Source organism: Poecilia reticulata, chromosome 17 (genome assembly GCF_904066995.2).
Source record: "Poecilia reticulata chromosome 17, P_reticulata-male-v2, whole genome shotgun sequence".
Taxonomy (NCBI): Eukaryota; Metazoa; Chordata; class Actinopteri; order Cyprinodontiformes; family Poeciliidae; genus Poecilia; species Poecilia reticulata.
The window spans coordinates 16868896-16893242 of record NC_088846.1 but is presented as its reverse complement, the minus strand read 5'-3'; the positions used below and the strand labels follow the sequence as shown (position 1 = coordinate 16893242).

At 38.6% G+C, this 24347-nt stretch overlaps 2 protein-coding genes across 3 annotated transcripts in view; both read left to right on the top strand.

The window, feature by feature from the left end:
- Positions 1 to 15521, top strand: part of LOC103479561 (solute carrier family 22 member 23-like) — a 37015-nt gene extending 21494 nt beyond the window's left edge. Inside the window, exons 6-11 of the mRNA XM_081598560.1 lie at positions 1827 to 1954; positions 5689 to 5791; positions 6385 to 6620; positions 8028 to 8060; positions 9771 to 9897; positions 10457 to 15521. Coding sequence (XP_081454686.1) covers positions 1827 to 1954; positions 5689 to 5791; positions 6385 to 6620; positions 8028 to 8060; positions 9771 to 9897; positions 10457 to 11921 — 2092 coding nt within the window. The 3' untranslated portion in view covers positions 11922 to 15521. The remainder of the gene's footprint in view (positions 1 to 1826; positions 1955 to 5688; positions 5792 to 6384; positions 6621 to 8027; positions 8061 to 9770; positions 9898 to 10456) is intronic.
- Positions 15522 to 16647: 1126 nt separating this feature from the next.
- On the top strand, positions 16648 to 22997 carry LOC103479562 (tubulin beta-2A chain). Of its 2 annotated transcripts, XM_081598561.1 has the most exons (5): positions 16648 to 16955; positions 17316 to 17424; positions 18752 to 18862; positions 19991 to 20039; positions 21613 to 22997. In XM_081598561.1, exons 2-5 carry the CDS (start codon positions 17413 to 17415, stop codon positions 22683 to 22685), a joined length of 1245 nt encoding a protein of 414 aa, XP_081454687.1. In that variant the 5' UTR covers positions 16648 to 16955; positions 17316 to 17412; the 3' UTR covers positions 22686 to 22997. The 2 variants fall into 2 exon arrangements, with proteins under 2 accessions (XP_081454687.1, XP_008432285.1); XM_008434063.3 differs by lacking the exon at positions 19991 to 20039 and having other exon boundaries at positions 16653 to 16955.
- Positions 22998 to 24347: the final 1350 nt, after the last annotated feature.

The following is a 24347-nucleotide window of genomic DNA, read 5'->3' as shown; positions in this document are numbered from 1 at the left end:
GAATGACGTACTGATCAGTTGAGCTGCTCATCAGGATTGCATTATTGCAGTGAGACTGTGCACTGTGTGTACATATTTAAAATCTGCTGGAAATAAGATGTGTTTGCCGAATTTATTTAGGGAAGTTTTTTTATTTTTGCTGTGACTCTCTTTCACTTTTATGAAGCATTGATGAGCATATAGTCAATATGTGAAAGAATAAGAGCTAACACATTATCATATTGAGGATCTCATTAATGCCTTCTAAGCCTTTTTGTTTAGAAGATTCAACAAAATTCCATAGCTGATCGCTGATCAGCAATTGCTACACAAGAAATGTCCATCGCTTTAGTGCAGAACTTGCAGGAATTTCCAGTAGAGAAGTGAAACTGTAGACATACATGACAATAGCCACAGTTTTCCAGCTGCATTCTGTAAGTAACTGTTTTCAGATCTACACTTGTGTAATGTAATCATGGGTCAAACTGATTTATTTATTTATTGTTTAACGAAAATGCAAGAACACCCTTGCATTTATTCCCACTCAACAGTGAGACATGATTAAAATGTTGCTACTCAGCATTTTGAAGTGGGTTTGCCCTGCATAAATCTCAGATGTTTAGTTTGACTGACAGTAAGAAAAGGGACATCCTAAAATGGCCAAGTCACATGCATGGCTGAGGGTTGATCGAAAGTGAGTAGTGTGGCACTCTTTCCTCAAACTAATGCCAGAAACTGGCAGATGGCTACAAGAAATGTCTCTCTGAACATATTTCAGCAGACGGTGGAAACAGTAGCATTAGAGGGCATGAGGTTTTCCTGAGACAGAAGATAGATTTCTGTTAAGATCTGTTGCATAAAGTTCAGAATAAACTTTTTGGCTGTGTAAGTACAATTAAAATGCTTAATTTTACAGACATATATATATATTTTTTGATTAGACCATGATAGTTGAACATTAATTAACAAAAATGTAATATTTTATGGGGCCTCCTAAGTTTTTGAATTACTGTAACATTCACTTTTGTCTAAGTGCGGTCATGTCGTTCTTTGAAAACTTTCGAAATTTAAAAACCTGAAAGAGTTTGGGAGAGTAACATTAAAATTGAGAAATGTTCGAAAGCGGCCCAGTGAAGTAAATGCAGAAACAGCAACCAGTAAACTTTTAAAAGTAGGGGAATCAGTTGAACAGGGTCTCTGGTTGTGAAGACGTGTTTCTTTCATTGCAAGTCGCCAGCTCCACAAATTGACCGATGATCAAACAGGGCCAAAAAGATCAAAGCTTAAGTGTAGATAACTCTCCCATAGAAATTCACTGACAACCATTCCAAAGATTTGTTCCTCTACTATATTGAGGGGATTGTTGTGCTGCACTGCAAAAATTTGTAAACCAAATCTTTTGTGAAACGGGCAGGAAAGATTTGACACGAGCCAAAACAACTTATTGCAGCATTCACCACCTCATTAGCATGTTCTAAACTCTTAAAAGCGATTGTTTTGGACTTCAGGCGTTGTGCTTAATCTACTAGCTTTTTTTTTTGAGATGCAATCATTCTATTAAAGAAGCTGAACCTCCCACATGCATTTGTGAAGCCTATATCTATACAAATATCTGGTAATGGCGCATATCAAATGACAGCAGCTGTAGCTTTAACAAAGGCTGCGAGAGAGTGTCACCTAAAGTTAGATAATACTGTCTCGCTGGAAGAAACCTGGTTGTGGTTAAATGGCAACGTGTATGACAGAGTGACATTTCAACCAGTCTTTCAACTGGTTGAAATGTTTTTTAATTGCATTGACCTTTTTCTGCTCTGTAACAACAAAAACACCCCCCACTTATTTTACAGGATTTTCCCTGAGTCGCTGCGCTGGTTGCTGGCAACCCAGCAGTACTGCCGATCCAAATGGATCATGGGACACATAGAAAAGAAAAATAAAGTGAACCTGGAACATGATGCAGATAACATCCTCGCAGGTAATAAACCAATCACATTTTCTAATTCATAGATATCAGATTCAGTTTGTAATGTCATAGAGGTGCGTCTCAATAAATCAAAAATGTGATTGAAAAAAGTTTTTTTTTTTTTTTGTAACTCATTCCAGAAAGTACAACTTACGTGTTGTATAGATTTATTACACACAGTAATATATTAATAGTTTATTTATGAAAATTTCAATAATTATGGCTTGCAACCAATGAAAACCAGCAATTTAGTTAAAATATGTCACAAAAGGTCAAGTTGACTGATCACAGAAGTCTGTGTCCAAAGCATATTGATGGAAAACATAGTGGAAGAAAAAAACGTATTTTGGTTTCTTTATTTCACTAACGTTGGCCCACTGGAAAGTGTGTCAATGTGCTGTGCAGTATATGCGTTTGGTACTTATGTAAAGCTCTTTTTGCATGTATTAACACAATAATGCATTTGGCGTGGAGATTGGCCTGTGGTTTTTGTTTTAAACTGCTATGGAAGTCAAGGTTGCTTTAATAATGACCTTTGGTTTATCTACAGTGTTTGTTCTGGAATCTATTATCTTCTCTCCAGTAATTCCTCATATTTTGTCTATGGGGTTAAGATCAGAGGGACCACTAAGACTCTTAAAATGGCTTCGTTTACCATCAGTTCCAGGGTTCTGTTATCCATGGTGCTCTTGAACTCTTTTTTTTTTTTTTACCACACGTTTTCCCTCCACTTAAGATTTTATTGGTATTCTTGGATACAGTGCGCTGTAAACAGCCAGCATTATTAGCAATGACATTTTGAGGCTTACCATCCCCCCTTGGAGAGTGTAAATAAAGGCTTGCTGAAAAAGTGTCCAGTCGGCAGTCTTATCTGTGTCACAAAGATTTCACCTATTGGTATTCATTTTCTGAACTGAAGTTTGAGTTTTTATTAAATTGTATTGACAAAAATGAACAGAAAAAAAGTATATCACTTTGTTTTTATTGAATTTGTGTAATGGTTTCACTTTTTGAACTACATAAGTGAAATCCAATAACTTTTCATTACTATTCTAATATACTGAGATGCACAGGTATATTAAAAAGTTAGATTCAGCTAAACATTTAGTGAAAGCATTTTATTTATTGTCATATGCCAAGCCTGTCCACTCAGTCTGAAAGACACTCGTTTCTCCAGCTGTGCTTTCCTAAATTAGACAAATTGACAAGGTTATGTGGATTTCCTGTCTTGTTACCATAGTAACATTCCACTAAAGAGGTGGCAGTGGGAGCTGCACATTACATTATGACACACTCAAGCGTTTATTAATTTTATTACGGCCCGCACAACTGAGGATGAGCTGAAGCAAATGGTCAGATGGCAGATGGGGGCAGGTCAGGCACTTTGACCCTGTGTAAATTTTTCTGTTCTCAGGGGACCAGTCAGAGCCAAAGCAGACAGATCTGTGTTGATGACATGGCACATTGCATTTGTGTCGAGCTGTAAAAGTGAATCACTGATTAACATGCTGCCTTTTTGTACTTTTTGCTCTGAGAAATCAAGCAACTTTGAAACGTAAAAGGATCCGTTTCTGGAAACAAGCCCAAAGGGGAACCACTGATTGTTAAAGTAGCACTTTTTTTCTTTTTTTTTTTTTACTAGACAACAGTGGATGTGAGCTGATGCAGCAGTTGGGCAGAACATCTGCTACCGTATGCTTAAAATTTTCCCCTCTCAGACTTATAGGCTGTCTCAGTACAAGAAGAGCTCCCGCACACTATCGCATGCAGTGCATAAAATGATGCTAATTACGCCATCTTTGGAAAATTCACTCGATGATGTGAGCAGGAATAACCTTACTCAGTGTTTTGAGTCTTGGCCAGGGAATCACCAGAAAGACTGCAGGGCTTTCAGCCCGAGATTAATTTCAGGGGGTGGTGTGGAACGCTGACACTTTTCTGAGTCGACGTGAAAGTACAATGCCACATATCAGAGGTGTGTTTCTGTGGCAACCTCAAATCTAGTATCAAAACATCCACTGTGTGCTGCGTCACATTGCTGTACAGGGTGTGTTGCTTTCTCAGAAACCTGTTATATTCAGTCAGCCGAGTCTCGCGTGAAACCTGCGCACTCAATATTGTGTGGCTTTATTATTGGATCAATGTCAAGGTTTCCTTTTATTGATTCGCAACTGATTTAAAGAACATTTTGCTAGTTTTTGTGCGTGTCAGCATAACTGCCTGTATTTGAATCCATATAAAAAAAAGAAAAGAAAAAAACACTGTCCAACAATTTGTCCACATATAATAAGTTCAGATTGCTTTTGTAAGTTTCTTCCTGGGGATAAAATGATGTCAACTGCCCAGAAAAGAATGCGACAAGCATGACATGAAATTTGCATCAAAATATAATCCTCCTGGGTAACACCTTTAGAAAATGGAATAAAAAAAAAAAATGCAGGATTAAAAAACTAAATAAATCTTTACCTTTTGTAAATCTGTGGATTAAAGCACGGATCAGTACAGATAGCTTTTAGGTTTTATGTTCCCCACTAGGGATGCCACTAACTACTAGCTATTTATTTTATTCATAGTTTTGCTAGTTATTTACCTATATTAGTATGTTTTGTCTTTAAACAAATACATTTCTACAGAAATAAATTAGGTTTCAGTTTATTATTTCTTTCAATAAACTTCTGCAATGATTCAACTCATCAGATTAAACTATAGTCAGAGATGTGTTTTCAACTACACATGTTTTAACTACATCTTCTAGCATTACAAAAATAAACAAATTAAGCCCTCACTACTTAATTCTTTGTAAATTAAAAAAAACAAACAACGGAATATTTAAAATTAATAAATATGATAAGACTGAGCTGGAAACAAACAAAAGTAGAACCTAATTTCTTCATGTATGCAAGTCTGAAGGAAAAAAAATGGAGGCCGTAACATTTAAACTCTAAACTCTATGGAAACATTCAAATTTTATATACTAAACACTTAACATATGAGACGAGTATATGTCAAATTTGTGAAGCTCATTTGGCAGCCAAGGAAAAGCTAAGGTGGCTTTGTTTCTGTTGTCAGCTCTTCAGTAGCCTATGGGTGTTGTCTTTTCAATGGCTCACCATGAATGCTGCTCTTGGTGCTATTGTTTGGAACAAAACCGCAGAGAAATCTCTGATCGAACTTTTGTGGCCTGGCTTATTCAAAAGTGTAGATGCTTTATCTCACAGTGACCAGAGCTGAAGATCGCTGATACTCAACCTGTTTAGTAGTCATGTTCAGCACTAGAACTGCTGCATGCTGCAGTCATTGGTTTCTCTGCATACACAGTAATCTGGAGGGCAAAACTTGCAATATTTGTTGAAATCTTAGGAAAACAAAATAAGGCAAAATTAGAGAACTACAAAAACATGTATTGTCTTAAAATACACTGTACTACAGGAATGTTATAGCCTACCCTTCTACTTATTTAATTTGTGTTTCAGGTGTAACTTTGGTTGCAAAAAGTAATCAAAACAATGGAAATAAAGAGAAAATAGACAAAAAAAGATATTGGGTCAAATTCTACTAATTTGTTCTTTAAATACACTCACTGAAGAATAGTTTGAATAAAATAATTTAACTGCTGTGGTTTCAATATTGACCAAAATTAATGATTATTAGCTTTCTTTTTTTCCAAGTAACAAACTGTTTTTTAATTATAAAATCTCAAAGCATTTTCATGTGTTTCATTTACTGCCCTGTATGTTTGTTCCCAGAACTACAAAATGCTCTTCAGAAGAAACCCAAAAGGACATGCATCGTGAAAATGGCTGGTACGAGGAACCTGTGGAAGAACATCGTCGTCCTGTGCGTCAACTCGTAAGTGTCAAATTCGTGCAGATGCTGGAGAAACGTGCATGTCTCCGAGTTCTAATGCATGCGAGGATTCGAGAACAATGGCAGGAGGAGCTCCTGCTTCACATAAATAAATGGGTGGGGGTAATGCCAGTCAGCGCCGCCATTTGGTGCACTCAAAATGCCAATATAAACCTGGGAGTTCAATACAACATTGATCTTCAGCTCTATCTTCTGCTTTGCTGCTTCTCTCTGTTTTTATCCCTGATGGGATTTCCCCTCTTCTCATCTCTCCATCTGAGGTCTCATCTGTAGCTGTATCCATACTTCAGTGTGCGGTGCCCCTGACTCCCTCAGTTAGCATAAATTTTACATGAGTTCTGCCTGTGGGAAACATTAGACAGCCAGAAGAGAGAATGGGGATGTTTGGTTTTAATGTGTGTGCCTATGAGCTCTGCTCTTTTGTGCCAGTAAGCCAATGTTTACATTTGTGAGTTTTCATTTCTTCTTTTTTTTCTGTATCATAAGCTGAAAAGAGAGTCAACAGGACGATATTAAATGCGTTATTCCCACTGTATTCTCCTAACAGCCTGATTTTCTGTTTACTTTTTAATCAGGTTAACAGGCTATGGGATCCACCACTGCTTTGCCCGGAGCATGGTGAGTCCAGAGAATGAGGAAAAAACCATATTCCGTGACTTCTATGCAGAATATTACACCAAGGCTGGTATAGCAGTGGCATCGTGCATTGCGTTGTGCCCAGCAGTGGGCCTGATGGGCCGGCGTGGTGGACTTCTGATGTTCATGATCATCACTGCTCTGGCATCGCTACTGCAGCTGGGCTTGCTGAATTGTGAGTAGTTCATGAAAAAAGGGGAAAATTCCTCAGTTTTTTTAGAATAAGACACCTTTTCCAGTGTGGTTTCTTGAATTAGACCATATATAAGAAGCTCTTTTTTTGCCAACATGCAAAGGGCTATGTGTGATAGAAAACTCCCTGCACAGCATCCTGAACATCATTACAGTGACATATGGAGGTGTTGCTATAGGGATGTTATTTTTTTGTTTTTTTTGTTTTTTTTATTTTTTTTATTTTAAAAGTTACAGAAAGGATAGTCAATGTTGAGGAGAATATGGATGAAGCAACACACAGCGCTGTCCTGGAGAGAAGAACCTGTTTGAGATAAACTGTGGTTTGCTTTATTTTTAAACTGGATCATTCAGACCTCTGGATTGGAACAAAAAAATATAGATGAGTTAACCTTGAATAAACACAAAAAAATCAACTCTGGCTCTGTTTATTTAAAAAAAAATAAAAACTGTCAATTAATGAATGAAATGCAGTTTTGTGTTATGTTTGTTCAGAAAAATTAAGAAACTTAGAAGTAAGTAAAATGCAGACATTTTTAAATGATCGTTTATTTACATTTTAGACATTTATTTTGTAGTTCACAAATAAATTCGGGCAGACAATTATCCGTTGTAGCTTTCAATCATGCCGTTATTATGAGTTGGAATGCTTTGCAGGGCATGAAACTTAAATGATTCTAAACACATGCTTTCGAAATGTACATAATGTTCTGCCAAAATATTTGCGTCACAAGTGTAGATAAAGTGTTTGCAGTTGAATGTGAAACATTACACCATTTGGTAGTTTTTATATTCTTATCTCCACCTTATAATCCTATTTTCTGCTAGTAGTTGGTGGCAGGTTTGGACCTGAGCAACATAACTGTCCAGTGGGATGTTCTGGAGGGGTTGTTGTTCTGCTTCTTGTTTTTCTGTGCACTCACTTGGGAGCAGCAGCACCCCCCACTGTTTTGTGCTGTATGAGCACTGTAAAACAATATGGCAGCACAACACAGCTTCCCAAAAAATCTGAACCACAAATTGATCATATCTCTGGTTCTAATTCCAAAATACATGAGGTGTTCAAAGCTGAACTGAATCGTTAGTACACGGCTCAGAAATTCATTATGCATAGTTTAGGATTCGTGAAACCTTTAATCTAAGTGTTAAAACACAAAAGAACCGATAATAGTTACTCTTTGCTGTTCTTAGAGTAATAACCCGACAAATTGCATGTTTTAGTCACTTTATGTCTAATGTCCTCCAGATGGTCCAAAATGCACAGCACTGTTTGTTCAGTAACAAACTACACCTACTGTTTGACCAGGTTTTAATTTCTTGTTTGAGTGCTTGTGATGATTGTTCCCACTTTCTCACTAATCCATATCCATTCATCTCTTTGTCATTTCAGTGCTTTGGAAGTACAGCAATCATTTAAATATAGGTAGGTCCAGCTGGCTATTCCTTATATTGTCACTAATTGCATTTGCTGATATAGTTTTGATAAAATGTTAATCACTAAATAACTGCCTCTGCTTTGATAACTTTTTTTTTTACCTAATTTGTTGATACGATATCATATTGAACCATTTTGACACTGTAATAGAAAATTTCGTTGTCAGTCTTATTTCATTTTTGATGGAACTGATGATACTTTGTCTCATTTATTTACTGATTATATCTGCTTTGTTTTTGTATTTCTGCAAGATGTGTTTGTCCATTAAATAAGTTTGCAGATAATGTTTAGATGTTTCGACAGTTGTGATAGCAGAAGAGACCTGAAGACATCTTGGGTAAAATGCTTGATCTGGTGATTGTCTTAAAGGACTGACGGGTGTAGAATGTAGCTTGTACCCTTATTTGACCTGAACCCATGGCAAAGAAGAATTAGAAGTTTCTCCTGAAATCCTTATCAGCTCTCTTTCCTGCTATAAAATCCTCCTCTCCATGAGGTGAGGGATAGTTCATGAGGTGGGGGTCAGGATTGTCTCTGTGGTCCATTTCGTAGTAGAGATAAGATCAGACTTTGGGTGGGTCTTTATCTTACTGTGACTATATAACGATGTGATGTGTGTTGTTCAGGGCTCTTCTCCTGACTGCGCTCAGTGAGAAGGGTCTTCGAACGCTTTTGCCTTCGAATAAAGAAACTTCAAGACAAAGATTAATCTTTCTCTAATTATGGAAACAAATTCTCATTCCTTGATGATGAAATTTCCATAACAACACATCATCACATTTAAAACATATCACACGGGTTAATGCATTTTCTTGACAAGGTTTTGAAAGTTACTTGTGTGGCATTTTCTTAGCTGCCAGTGCTGCAGAAAGGAGATCGTAATAAAGATTTGGATGCAGTTATGGTCATCTTACGACTTATTTGTTTTGGTTTCTTTTTTGAACCTCAATGGGAAACTAGAAGATCTCAAATTTCCCAGTTATAACACTGCAGTGTGTAGTTGTGTAGATAGATTGTTGTGCAGTCAGTTTAATGTTTACCCAAACGATTTAAAAGTTTATGTGATTTTTACCACTTTGTGCAACATAAAATGCCATAAAATGCTGAATTATGACCTTCAATTTCAGTCTCTGAAACTTCAGATTCTTCTGTCCTCATGTAATAAAACACATTTATTGGATTTAAGCTGTCCACATTACAACTATGTTAAACAGCCTGATCCATCTGGTTATGTCCCTGCTGTTATCATGGCTGCGGTGGGGAAGATAAGTTGTGTTAAGTAACTGCGGTCTTTATTCATATCATAATCTTCTTTTTGCTTAGCTCTTTTCTTTTTATATTCAGCTGGTTAAATGTTGAATATTTAACCAGTAAAATATGTCACTGCCACACATTCCACAACACAATATAGTGCTTAAAAATGTATAAGTAATAATGTATTGTATAACTTCAGATCATGTCTTGTATCCCTCACACAAAAGCTTATACTTTTTCTTACAAGCCTCTATTTTGTGCCTCTCTTTATGTAGACTGTAACGACTGTAATTTGTTTCTTGACAGAATTACACTTCTAACAAATAAAAACAAAATTACGTTTCTAAAAAATGCATTGAAACGTTACACAAAGTACTATAATGCATTTACCTTTTGATATAAGGTGCTGAGTTAAATTGTTTCGTGTGTCTGCTGCTTCTTCAGAACAGAAAAAATCTACGCTGAATAGGAATTTCTCCATTGCCTTCTCCATCATCGGTATGTTCTCCTCCCACGCAGTCAGCAACCTAAGCATCTTCTTCTGTGCTGAAATCACTCCCACTGTAATCAGGTAATCTACACCATTGTCAACATCCATCAGAGTTTTGGAGAATGTGTAAAAGTAGAGAGGGTTGTTTTGTTCCCATTTTATGTCATTTCATTTGGTATTTAACGTTTAAGGTTTTTTTATTGTTTATTTATTTGCATTCTAAACACTGCTGACTTGATGTTTACCGTTTCTAAAGTTATGTTACTGGCTCTACCTCCTGGTGAATCTTTGAATTACAAAATTGAACTGCTTTCAGGAAAAAAAAATCTGTTCTTCTGCAGATATCTCTGCTAAGTATGGTCATTTAAAAGGAACTCCAAAGAAAATGCCTCACGAGCACCATCTGGTGCTGCATTTCAGTAATGCCATAGGAGGCAAAAGACTACTTAGAGTTGAGAGTCAGGTGCTGCTGTTTGAAAATATAACAGATCATAAGAATACATATTTAACAGCAATGATTTGGAGGTATACCCAGGGTAAGGCTTGGTTTTATTTCTGGTAGGTGTCAATGTTTGTATCTTGTTTTAAGATATGCATATGAGCATTCTTTAAATAACATTGTTAATATCTTTCTTTGCAGGGGTGGTGGTGTGGGCCTGGTGCTGGCCAGTGCCGGCTTTGGCATGCTTACTGCACCAATCATGGACCTCCACAATCAAAAAGGCTACTTCCTTCACCACATCATTTTTGCCTGCTGCACTCTCATTTGCATTATTTGCATTCTTCTCTTGCCTGAGACCCGTAGCCAGTCGCTCCCTGAGACCATCGACGATGGTGAGAACTACACTCGTCAGCCACTTCTCCTCCAGAGGAAACCGGGAGAACAGCACCTCTTGCTCCATCAACTAGAGCCCAATAGGGATTACTCCAGAGTGCAAGACACACCACTGCATGAGACAGCCAACGTTGCATTGTCAACCATGGTCTCCACTGCCTCTTCGGCAATTGATTTGACTGTTTTGGCAACTGGAGATTTGTCTGTAACCAATAATTTGAAGGAAGGACCAGACCTGCTTGAGCCACAGGACCCAAGCGGTCACTCCTCTCCATTTCCACTATCAGTCTCTGCAATGACCCGAGGTAAAGACCTCATCATACAAGCTAACAAAGAATGCCTGCTATCTTCCAGTCCTTTACACAAAGCCCCATGCGCCACAGATCCACTTTTAGCAGATGCAGAAGAACTTTTGGCAGTTCAGGAACCTGCAGACCTACTAAAAGAGAATATCCGTCTTGAAGTAAATGACACGGCTCCTTCTCCTAAAAATAAGGATGGCACTGGGACTGCTGCTTTGCATGGCTCTTCACCTCCAATTGTCCCCCAAACATTGCCGGCCTCCTTGTTGATTTGCACAACCCCTGTCATTGAGCCCCGACCCAGTTCAACACTAGAGTCCCCGAGCCCACTGGAAAATGACATTGATGAGGTCATTACAACATCCAAGCCGCCGGTATTTGAGGACGCTCCTGGTATTTTAGAAGACCTCCCTCCAACATCAGACCTGGACCGACCTGCCCAACCTTCACCCCCCATTGCCTCACAGTTTGATATTCCCCTTGAGGTAGAAAAGATATTTGATTCTGCATGTACTCCTTACATTAGAAACTCACAGCCACCTCATTTAGATCTGGCGTCCTCCAATGGTAAAGATATCTCTTCTCATTCCTCTACTCCTCCAAGTTTAGTAGCTGTGTCACCAAGACACACGTGTGCTCCACCTACTGACTCAGATCCCACACCCTTTGCTGACTTTTCCTCCGTCAGCACCCCAGCAAGAAGTCCAACTGTCCTCCCTGTCACAGACATTGTGAATACCTTACATCTAGAATCATCCACAGACATTGTACAAGATTCTGTCGTTTCTCTAGATTTAGATTCTGTACAGTCAAATTCCAATGTGGATGTAGTTCCTGCTGAGGCAGCTCCCATCTCTCTAATGGACAGCACTGTGTCCTCCCCCATAGACTCTGGTGTCATAGCTACCACGGACAGGGAGACTTCCAGCACAGAAAACAACACTGTCAACAGCACAGCGTCGACATGATTATGTGTTGCAGCCAAAAAAAAATAAAAAATGTGAAGCTTTATGTGTCGCACCAAGAGGCAGCCACCTACATCTATAAAACAGCATGGAGCTTGGGGGCCTGAGGGGGGAACAAGAACTGCCAAGCCCAGACTTCAGGTACTTCATGAAGACTGTTCCAAACTGGATCTGAGCAGACTTGTCATACACAAGCTGCTTTATGTTCTTCAGTGCTTCTCCAACCTTCCTTATGTCATCTTGGATTTCGCCAATAACTGAAGACCACACAAGTGAGAGACTGCCGCACTGGCTGGTTTGTAACGATGTAATGTCAACATCTGCTCTTCAGGAACATGACTGGAAATCACCAGCGTATAAAGTACTTTCTTTTTTATTTTATTTTTATTTTTTTTGAAAATAAATAAATAAATTAATTAAACAACTTTGGGTGAGAGAGGGAAAAACCACTGTCATTTTGAATGCCCATGATTACAGAGATGTCATCAGCTCTGATGAAGAAATGAAAAAGCCAACGATAACAATGGATGCCACCAATGCTTTTGCTTAAATAAAATGTTTTTAATTTGCGTCTATGAAAAAGGCCTTACATATGGACAAAGAAAATTGGAATGTTACAAAGTACTTTTGCTGTTGTAAATGTAAATGATTTAAATTTGACACCTTGTTTTATTTTTTTTATTTTTTTTCACCAAATACAAATACCAAATACTGCCCTAACCAAAATGAACATTGATGTAGTGCCAAAACATAAATAGCAGTACAGTGTTTTTCCTGTCCAGGGAAATTTATGGGAGACTTATAAAGAGAATGTGAAGTTGATCTTGTACTATGTTGAATTTTGGATGACTGGGTTTGTTTATGTGCCAATTTCTCTAGAGTTCCCATCTCTTAGGCTGTTTTCCCTTTGGGAACCCAACACATTTCTCTCTAACTTCATAATTTTAGATTTCTAATGAGGTTCTTGACCCTAATATTATGTCTCAGCACATTTAATCTCAGCATAGAAAAGGACAAATATGCCTGTCCACTGCTGTCTAAAAATGACCTTGTTTTTAACCATATGCTGCACCATGAAATCAACAGACAACTATATTCACTTGAAATAATTCCAGTTGATTTTCTTTCTTTAATGAGATGTTCGAGAGAATTGGGTCTTGAAGGCAACGGGATTTCAGTGGGACACTGGCTTCTTTCTTGAGGCATCCCTTATGAGATTTGCAAATTCATTGGATTTCATATCATTTTATGAACATTTATAGCATCGATTGCAATTGTGTTTGATAGTCATTTTGTTTTTGTTTTTTTTTTGTTTTTGTTTGGTTATGAAATGTATTTTTCTGAGGGAAAAAAATAACTGCTCTCCCCTTCTCTGCCAACACTTGACAACCAGCCTCTTAGATAAAGCAATCAGAGAAAGGCACAGTTAAAAATAGATGGCACTCCCATCTGAATATGCAAATCCAAATGTGGCGTAACATCAGTCTTTGTTTCCAAACTCTTCTCAGACTAAATAATGAATACCACTATATGTGTTGCTTTTTTTTTGTTAAAGTGAGCAAGAAATAGTTAAACAGCTATTTTTTTTTTAGCACATGGTGATTTTTGTGGATAAGGAGCAACTTTTGTTTGAGAGTTGTTTCAGCCAGTGAAACTAATTGTATGCAAATCCTCTTTTTTTCTAGATATGACCAAGTATGTTAATTAACTCTCGAGCTTGATTCAGTTTTGTTTTTGTTTTATTTTTATCTCCAAAGTATTATTTTTCATAATTCTCCCTGGTGTGCCCTTAATGTACAGAGCTAATCATCCTTATTACAGTATTTGTGGCACCTTATTATGGTGGCACTTTATTTTTGTGCAGTGGGGATAAAGCATGAAATCTATTGTGAAAGTGTAAACAAAACTGTTAAATCTTTGAGGAAAAAAAAAACAAAAAAAAAAAATGAGTTGTCCAAAATGTTTGATGCGATTGCCAATCGTTGCTGCATTGATAACCTATGGTGTGTGTGTGTGTATGTGTGTTTTCTAAATCATGTTATGACATTAACATAGTACGTCATTATTTCCTTACATACATATTCGCACATACACATGCACAACTTACTCTTAAAAACATGCAATACACTACACAAAATGACATGTTCCAAATTGACATATTGATTTTGACAAAATGAAATGCTTTTTCTCATGGAAGTACATTTGCTTCCAAAAGTCCACCTCCAGACTGCAACCTACTTGACTTAGTCACTTGTGTAACAGTTGTAGTACTTTCGTACTTCTTACTTTTGAAGTTCTAATACTTGTGTACAGGAGGATGTGTGACTGTGGATGTGCTACTGTTTACAACAAGCCTCACAATGACCATTAGTAATAATAACAATAATAGTGCCGTACTGTATACCTTGAAAGACAGACAATGTCTTGTGATCTGAAATGTGATAAAACTCTGTAGATTATTTATCCAGGGATGTTAAGGTGTTGTCAGGATTCAATCCATCACTAGACCTATAAAATTCTCTGTTATCATGTGAAAGACCTGTGAAGAGCCTTACACTTTGCTAATTGTTGAAAATGCTACATATCTTTGATTGCTTGAATGATCGATCAAACTCTTAAATCTTTCGAATATGTACGTTTGATACGAGGGAAAAAAAGCTGATTGATTAGGGGTGGTCTTTGATTGTTTCATTATTGGTGTAACTAAGATGTTCATGTGGTTTTCTTATTTCAGATGCAAATAGTGTATGCCACGTTCAATGCTACTACACGTCAAAGCACAAGGAACTGCAACCATTTAAAATAGACTGGCATACTTAAGAGTGAAAGGGAATTTGGATTTGGAAAGCAATGTAGGGACTACTAGTCACACATTAACTTTTGCATTACATTTCCATGTTTGTGAGTGGGTGGATGCCTCAGTTGGCTGAGTCTTCAATGTGTGTGTTAGTATTTATCTGGGTGTGCAGCCAAATTAAAGTTTGAATACTTGAAATCTAAATGCAAATCTGAAGTTAAAAAAAAAACAAAAAACTATATTGATCTTCAACACAGCACAACACTGGTACTGTCTCCTCTTACATCTGTTACTTCACTTTCTTCCATGCAGCTATTTCAGTGCAAAGAGGAGAGATTACGTTGCTTTTTTTTTTTTTTTTTCGCATTTGCATCCAATCCAACTTTTTATTATTATTAGGTTTTTGGTTCACGTGTAACTCCAAGTGAAATGAAGGCAATGTAGAGCAACGACAGCACCAGCGACTGAGGCTATAGGGCTGACATTTATTGTTGGAAAGATAAGATGAATGATCACAAATCAAAGGAGTGGTAAATTAATGTTGAATCCAGCCGATTATTGTCCAGGAGGATGAAGTACCCAATGCACACATTTCAGGTTTTGCTTCTCTTAGTCGAGCGACTCAAAATCTCTTTGTTGGGAGATTCAAATGAATGTAAAAAAAAAAACAACAAAAAAAACAACAACCTTGGATTGTACATTTCTAAGCATCACTTGTCTGATTTCATTTTATTTTAACAGACCTAATGCACTTGTACATAAGCCATACATGTTGAATTAAACCACTATTTATTGATGAAATCTGAGCATTTGTTTCATGTTTTTTCTTTTCTTTTTTTTTTAAGATAAGAACACTAGATCATTTTGTTTTTAAGTAATCCATGTCTTCTTTTCACTGAGCTAGAATTATTACATGACCTATTTTTCCTCAACCACTCATCAAAATGTGCAAGACACAAAAACATTCAAGTAAAGCAGAAATGTTTTGATCTCCATAATTAAATGATGTCATGAAACCAGGTTCTTGCCGAATCGTTTTCATACAGTGACATTTATCCTGCACAATTACTGACATACAAAAAAAAAAAAAAAAAAAAAACAGTTGGAAGAGGAGGTGAGGTGGTGGTGGTGATAACCTAGTCACATAAGTGTGTAACACCCTTAACATAAGATAATATTTTCCCAAACTAGTTCATTTATTCTATGAACTAATTATTTGTAGTTTATAGAATAAAAGAACAATGTTCATTTTTCTCAAGCATACACCTATAAAGAGTCAAATCAGAGAAACTGATCATTTTGCAGTGGTCTCTCAATTATTTCCAGAACTGTACATGATGCCATTATCTGGAATTAATTGCAGTAAAAAGCTGGAGGTGGTATTCTAAAGAAGCGGTGTATGCACATGTAACAACTTCAGCTTTCATGAACAACATGTCATTTAAGAGGAAATCTAATTTCTTTGTCAAGAAATTCGATTTTAAACTAATTGCTTATTGTACATTTATGTTAGAAGATTACAAACCAATTATTCCAGCCAACACTGAAGCAGCTGTGAAGCTGGAGTTTTGCAGTAAAGATGCGCAATGCACACAGCAAAGCAGTGTGTACGACACTGACTCCTCAGCCCCTTCTTTAAACTGAAACCCTTTTATTTTACAATATTTACTTTGCCATGTGAATCTTAAATGTCCACCATTTAACATCCTTGGTGGACATTAAATGGAAAATTCTTTGTCTTGGTATTGCTGTTCCCTTTTTTTAACAAGCTTAACTTTTTTTTTTACCAACATCACAGGTGACTCATGCATTGATAATAGCTAAATAACACACCTCCACACCCACACAGCCTGACAGAGAACTAGTAACTAACTGAGCTTGCACAGAACAGCCTAAATCCAGCAATAAGAAGCAAAAAATTTTCCATGCACGGGACAGGGTGATGTCAGGGAGGGATGATGCAGCAGCATCCCCTAGTGCACTGCATCAAGCCGGGGCACTCCTATTGGCTGAGAGAGATGCTGCGCCGCGCCTAACGTCATCCGGGCAGCAGCGTGTCCATCTATCTCGCCGGATCGACGCACAGTATAGAAATAAGGGTGATTTTGAGAAAGACGCCAGACAGGACAGTGGACGAAGCCTGAGTCGAGAAAGCTCTGCTCCCCCCGCATCCGCAGCTCACCATGAGGGAAATCGTTCACATCCAGGCTGGACAGTGTGGAAATCAGATTGGGGCGAAGGTATTACATTTTTCAACTATTAGGACTTTTTTTTTTTTTTTTTGAAAAGAAGTTCAAGAACGCCACGCTTCTCGTCGTATCAAAATAGACGCATTTGTTTTTATAGCCAAGTATTTAAAACAGAATCTCTATTGAATTTTGGAAAGATAGATACCTAAAATTGACAACTATCAATGACATTTGGACCTGTGGGGTGGGGTTCGGTGGCTGCAGCAAAGTACCTCCACCAGCTGAGTGTCAATCTGCTACCCTGCAGATGCGCAGCGCTAAAAGAAGGCCTGACGCACGCGCTTTAAAGTATGTTTCGCGGTATGTTGACTCTCCAAATCCCTAACGGAAAAAAGTATTTGTCTTCATTAGTTTTGGGAGGTGATCAGCGATGAGCACGGCATCGACGCTACCGGCAGTTACCAAGGTGACAGTGACCTGCAGCTGGAGAGGATAAACGTCTACTACAATGAGGCCTCAGGTAACAGAGGAACGTCTGTTGTTAGTCAAATGCTTCTGAATACTTTACCGCCACATCAGTCTGTTTCTCATCATCACCATCACTGCATGGCCTGACGCTGCACAGATCTCATCTGAATGCCACAACACATTATGTCCACATCACAAGTTTAGCTGCAGGGGAAAATAGGTTGGACCATGGGTGCAGGGAAAAAAAAAAAAAATAGGACAGTGATCTTGCTAAAATGTCTCTCTGTGTCCCTCCCTCTCCCCCACCCATCCTTTCTTTTTCTCTCTGCAGGGAAAACAGGTGCCTGCAGTGTCTGTATAGCTGACCTCAACACTCTGGCTTGTTTCAGATTTTCTCAAGTAGCTGTTGTGGCATGTTGAACTTCATCCCAGTCACACTCTATCTGCTGCTTGTTGCACGCTTCTGTCTGTTTAGCAGAACAACATCAGCGCTTGGGATTTCATTAGTCACCAGCATGTCTTTTCCAGGTGTATTAAGATCAAACTGTGGTCTCGTCTGCTACGGCTGAAAGAAGCTTGAGCAACTCTGCTATTCCACTTTCTATTAGTGTGACATTATCGATCCTTTTGTTCCAGTGTAGCCTGCTGTCGGTAGCCTCACTGACTACTGCCTTTGAACATCTGCATAACAGTATTCTCATGGCTTTTTGATTAGTCAAACAACATAAGAACTTGAGTATTGAGCATAAAAAGAAGGAAAAAATGCATAGGGTATTGCTGATTAGTTTTTTTTTTATCCAAGTGGAGTCTGCAGAAATTCAGTTGGTAAGCAGTGCAGCATGCTGCAGTACTTTGCTCTCTAGAACGGCCCCAGACAAAGAGAGGGCTGGACAAAAAAAAAGCACTTCAAAAATAGTTCTGATATGCTTGTGGCTTTAGCAAATGACACTTCAGCAGTTTAATAGATTTTAATTAAATGTGCACTGTTTTGTGAAAAGTGTATTTGCACCCTTAACGATTGCTTGTGTGTTTGCTGTGGTGTCACACCCAAAACACCCTTTCACTGTAAAAGGTATACACGCAGAGCATGTGCTCTGTTCTCTTGCCCTGCTAGATCCAATCTTTTCTGCAATGTTGTGTTACTGGTTGCAGCATACCTGTGTTTACAACAGTTTTACCTATTGCAACATTTCTGTAGATAACTTCTAAATAAGATTATTGTTCTTGCTCAGACTGATCTGAAATAACAGTGTGACAAAAAAAAAAACATCTTCAAAGGGGTTAAATCACCCTGTGTTATTTTAAACTTTGCCAACATGCAAAATCTTACTAAAGCCTTTTTTTTACTCTTTCTTCTCTCACCTACCATGTGTTCAAAGGCAGCAAATTTGTGCCACGTGCCATCTTGGTGGACCTGGAACCTGGAACCATGGATTCTGTTCGCTCCGGTCCGTTTGGACAGCTCTTCAGACCTGACAACTTTGTCTTTGGTGAGTGAATGTTGAATTCAAACCTTAATCTGGGCAAACTGGAAATAGAAACACATCAAAAACTGCTTCCTTATTCTGTAAAATCTGTGCTGAGTTTCACGAGAGAACACTGCACAGGTGTGTTATTAACCGCACCGCAAGCACAATATGTCCGCAGCCTCTCTCTGTGGTGCGGAAAATATTGGTGATTGTCAGAGTCAGACATCTCTTCTGGTAACTTAGCAGAACACAGGATGCAGTGTGTTGGTTACAAATGAGGCTACAGGAGCTGAAACAATGCATCACAGATGGGCTTTTCATTTCCCCCTTTCTTGGAACTAGACATTCATTACTAACATTCACAAAAGGATGGATGGAGAACTGCTTATGTACTAAGTACTTTATTAGTCACAATATCAATACACTGCTGGGATTGGTGTGTTTAGGGGGGAGTTAAATCACTTTGATCAGGAATATGCCTGAGTTACCAAAAATGATCAGAATGATACTTTTTGACACTCACTGGCCACTTTATTAGACACACATTGCAAGCAGTAGATTCGATGGATGTCAAGTGTAGATTCAAAAAGTTGTAAAATTTTGCTTCAGTTTAACATTATAGCAGTTTCTCTAGATTTGTCAGCTTCCCAGCCATGATTTGCTTCACCACATTCCCATAATGTGGTCCAACTTAGCGTGATCTGGTGACTGTGAAGGCCATCGGAGCATTGTGAACTCTCTGTCAGGAAATCAGTTTTGATTGTATAAACTTTGTGACACGATGCATTATCGTGCTAGAAGTAACCATGGGAAGATGTGTAAATTGCTGCACAGAGACAGACATGTTCATAAACAATGTTCGAGTAGGCTGTAGCATTTAGACAATGGTCCAACGTGTCCAGAGGAAACAAATTCCCACACCATTTCATCACCCCAACCAGCCTGAACCACTATTGCAAGGGAGGATTTGTTTTTGTATCCTTTTTAATGTTGCTTATGCTAAATTCTGATCCTACAATCTGAATGTCACAGCTGATTGAAGACCTATTAGACCAAGCAATGTTTTTTTTTCCCAATCTGTTACTGTCTCACACAGGCATGGTAAGCCTTTGTGAAATGTAGACTCAGTTTCATGCTCTTTGCTGATAGGAGTGGACGTTGGTATGGTCCTCGGCTTTTGTAGCCAACCTGCTTCAAGGTATGACAAATGTATTCAGAGATTATATTTTCCATACCTTTGCTGAACTTCAGCAAGGCATGTTCACCAAGTCTCGATGCCTAAATGCATTTGCTGCTATGGTACTAGCTTATTTACTATTCCTACTGACATGCAATTGAACATGCGTACCTAATAAAGAGGACACATGTCAGGGAGAAAAAGCAAACTAAGAAGAAACTATCATCCTCTTTGATAAATGCGTCAAAGAAACAAAACACAAAAATATGTTTTTTGCAGTAACCATAAACCAAAAACAAGCAAACAGCTTTTTCAGTATAATCACCTTTCACAGGTTAACCATCCATCAATTGTGGGGGGAAGGTGCTATCTCTCCAGCCTTATATGGGTTTAGGGGCAGGACACACCCTGGTAAGGTCACCCATCCATCAAAGGGCAACACAAAGATACACAGAAAAAAACAACCTTGCACAAATACACACTTCTAAGGCCAATTAAGAGAGACCAATTATTCAAAGTCATGTTTTTTGACATGTTTTTGAAACCAGAGTAGCTGGAGAAAACCCACACATGCACAAGTGGAGAACATACAAACTCTATGTAGAAAACTCCAGATTCAAGCCTTGAACCTTCTTGTTGCAAGGCAGTTTTGCTTCCACAGCTGCCACAGTTTAAATCGATTAAATAAAGTCAAAGCAAAATTTGTAAGTCTAAATATTACAGGCTTTTATAAACTAAGATACTGTAATGTTTTATGTATCTTATCTTTAGAGATTGTAATTTGATTTTTGCAATTTTAAATTGCAAAAATCAGGTGTAAAAATGTGGTACTACCAAGTGAAACTAATGCAGCCATTGTGCCAATGTCTCGAACACAGTTCTGCTGCAAATAGTAAAACAACATTGCAGGAAAGTTTCTATGAATGAGCTGCATGAGAACAGGGCCAAAAGATTTTGTTTTACATTTTACAGTGAAATCCAAACTTCATTTGCCTTTCTATGCAATGTGTTTATCAGCTGTGTTAGGATTCTAAGGTTGACATTTGCAGTTTGCGTTTAATTCTGTGTCTCTATAATCCACAGTGTAAATGGATTGAAAATGGTCTTTTTTTGTATTGGTAATTTGATCATCCAGAGAATGACATTTTTTTATTCAGTCAGATTGACTCTACAGCTTTTGTTGACTGCGATTTTCAAACCTTGCCGCAGATTGTCAGTTGGATTTATGATCTGGGTTTTGACTGGGCCAATCTAACAAACCATTCCATTGTAGCATTAGCTGTATGTTTAGTAGTATTGTTTAATTGGAAAGTGAACCTCCCCCTGAGTCACAGGTATTTTCCCGCCTCAGACAGGTTTTTCCACTGGACTAAATTGTATTTAGCACCATAAATCTTCCTGTCGACTTTAACCATTTCCCCTGTTTGCACAGAAAAACTTTTATTAGGAGAAGGAATAAATCGAGAGCCTGCAAAACTATTTGAGAGCATCAGTGTGGAGAGAGCCCTCTGTGGATCATGCTCATTTGTTCAAAATAGTTTGTTGTTAAATTTTGTTTCAACAAGAACTCTCTTTAAACTTTTCTACCATGCAGGTCAAAGTGGAGCTGGAAATAACTGGGCCAAAGGTCACTACACGGAGGGAGCTGAGCTGGTGGACTCGGTTCTGGATGTGGTGAGAAAAGAGTCTGAAAACTGTGACTGCCTTCAGGGCTTTCAGCTTACACACTCCTTGGGTGGAGGCACAGGTTCAGGGATGGGCACACTGCTCATCAGCAAAATCCGTGAGGAGTACCCTGACCGGATCATGAACACCTTCAGCGTCATGCCTTCCCCTAAAGTGTCTGACACCGTGGTGGAACCTTACAACGCCACCCTTTCTGTCCACCAGCTTGTGGAAAACACAGACGAAACATTCAGCATTGACAACGAGGCCCTGTATGACATTTGCTTCCGCACCTTGAAGCTGACCACACCAACCTATGGAGACCTAAACCACCTGGTGTCCGCCACCATGAGTGGGGTGACCACCTGCCTCCGCTTCCCTGGCCAACTCAATGCCGACCTCCGCAAGCTGGCAGTCAACATGGTGCCCTTTCCTCGCTTGCATTTCTTCATGCCAGGCTTCGCACCCCTCACGAGCCGTGGCAGCCAGCAGTACCGTGCCCTTTCTGTGCCAGAGCTCACTCAGCAAATGTTTGATGCCAAGAACATGATGGCAGCGTGCGACCCCCGCCACGGGCGCTACCTTACCGTGGCAGCCATATTTCGCGGGCGGATGTCTATGAAGGAAGTGGATGAGCAGATGCTCAGCGTCCAGAACAAGAACAGCAGCTACTTTGTGGAATGGATCCCCAACAATGTCAAGACGGCCGTTTGCGACATTCCCCCTCGTGGCCTCAAGATGTCCGCCACCTTTATCGGGAACAGCACTGCCATCCAGGAGCTCTTCAGGAGAATCTCGGAGCAGTTCACTGCCATGTTCCGTCGCAAGGCCTTCCTTCACTGGTACACTGGAGAGGGAATGGATGAGATGGAGTTCACTGAGGCTGAGAGCAACATGAACGACTTAGTGTCAGAGTATCAGCAGTACCAGGATGCCACCGCTGATGAAATGGGCGAATACGAGGAAGACGAAATAGAAGATGAGGAAGATGTGCGGCACTGATGAGACACTGGCATTGAACTTGTTGTAGAACACGTGTAGTGTGCTTGAGACACAGATGTTTAATTTAATGTTGCAGAGTGCAGATTAAAACTAAACGCTTATTCTAAATAATGCTGCTGAAAAACATTGCTATTGCCAAAGCTAATTAGTGGTGTTAGGACCTGACAAAACTAAGGGATGATGTATTTTGTTTCCATGATAATGCTTTGCCAATGTAAGAACAAGCACAGACATTTGCTTAACACAGTTTTGTAACAAACACTTCATCAAGCATCTATGGTCTACAGTGTACAATAAATGATTCAAATTAAACTTCATGTCATGTTTTCTTTTTCTTTATGAATAAAATGTGTGTGCAAAGGTTTGAACATATAAATCGAAGCACATTTTTAAAGTTTTTTTTTCCGTACTTTGTTACTGTTATAGCTGACAACTGGGGGCATGAAGCCTAAACTGAGGATTTTGAGAAAGAAACTGGATTTTGCAGGTTTGTCCATAGTGTTTTGCTGTTTTCACACATTGTTTTGAGAAATACACCTACTGTTTCACAAATGGCGGAAATGATTCAAGAAATGCATCAGAGCTGCTGAGAAAAACTGTAGCAAGGATACATTATTGGTATAAATAATGGAAACAAGTCAAACAGACGGAGGCATTGTAATGATTTGTGTTATCCTTACAAACTTGTTTTCCTGTCATCCATGTGAATATTGCCACCCATTTAAGCATACCCTAAACAACATGCAATGGTAGAAAGTAAGATTATAAAAAATAACAAGAAGTTGACGTAAAATTTGTACTTTTGTCTTTTGTTTGTACAAAATACAAGTAATGCTTGCCAAAACCAGGGCCATCCTTTGATTTCCTGAGAAATGATGAACCATAATTTTTTTTTTCCTGTCACACCTATACACACCTTTTAGATTGTGTACAAGCTTGTCATCTCTAGGTAATTTATTACAACCTTTCTGAGAAACACTTGAAACATTCATGAGCCATTGGAACACTACAGAAGTCTGTAGCTCAAACAAAGACACCTGTTGTGACATCCTGTTGTGTTGCATTACTTTGCAATAAGGTATCAAACTGCCTCGTTTGAGCAACCAGGAAGGAACACAACCATCTCTAACTGTGTTTACTGAACACATTTAGAGAGTAACAGTGTGAAGAAAGTGAAATAACCCATGCAAAACTGAATGTGATGATGGATAAAACTGATATGATCAGTCTGTCCTAGGACGGGAACACAGTAACAAGAGCATGCATAGAGAAACGGAAAAACAGGCTCCAGGACTGTTTTTGTGCGTCAGGTCACACCCATAGACTGTGGGGAAACTAAGAATTTTCTTTCATTTCACTGCTGACGGAAACCAAGTGCTTCAAGATGAATGATGGCCTGAGGAAATAACTTATGGGAAGGTAGAAACCTAGATGTGAGGCAGTGCTTACTTACAATAGGCCAGGATACTAAATGCAAAACAACTTTTCGTTTTGGTGTTTCCCTGTGAAAACCAAAACGAAAATACAGCTGTTAAATAAATACCAGCTGTCTATTCACTAATACTCTCTAACAAACCTGTGAGGCCTTGACAGAATATCTGTAGACAAGTAAGATTTAATTACACGCAGACAGGACAGGTCTGTTAAGAACCGTGTGACTCC

Coding starts and splice junctions, on each gene's coding strand:
- LOC103479562 (XM_008434063.3), top strand. CDS start 16,899: ATGAGGGAAATCGTTCACATCCAGGCTGGACAGTGTGGAAATCAGATT. Junction 16,956..17,315: donor GAAATCAGATTGGGGCGAAG/GTATTACATTTT, acceptor TGTCTTCATTAG/TTTTGGGAGGTGATCAGCGA. Junction 18,863..21,612: donor ACCTGACAACTTTGTCTTTG/GTGAGTGAATGT, acceptor TCTACCATGCAG/GTCAAAGTGGAGCTGGAAAT.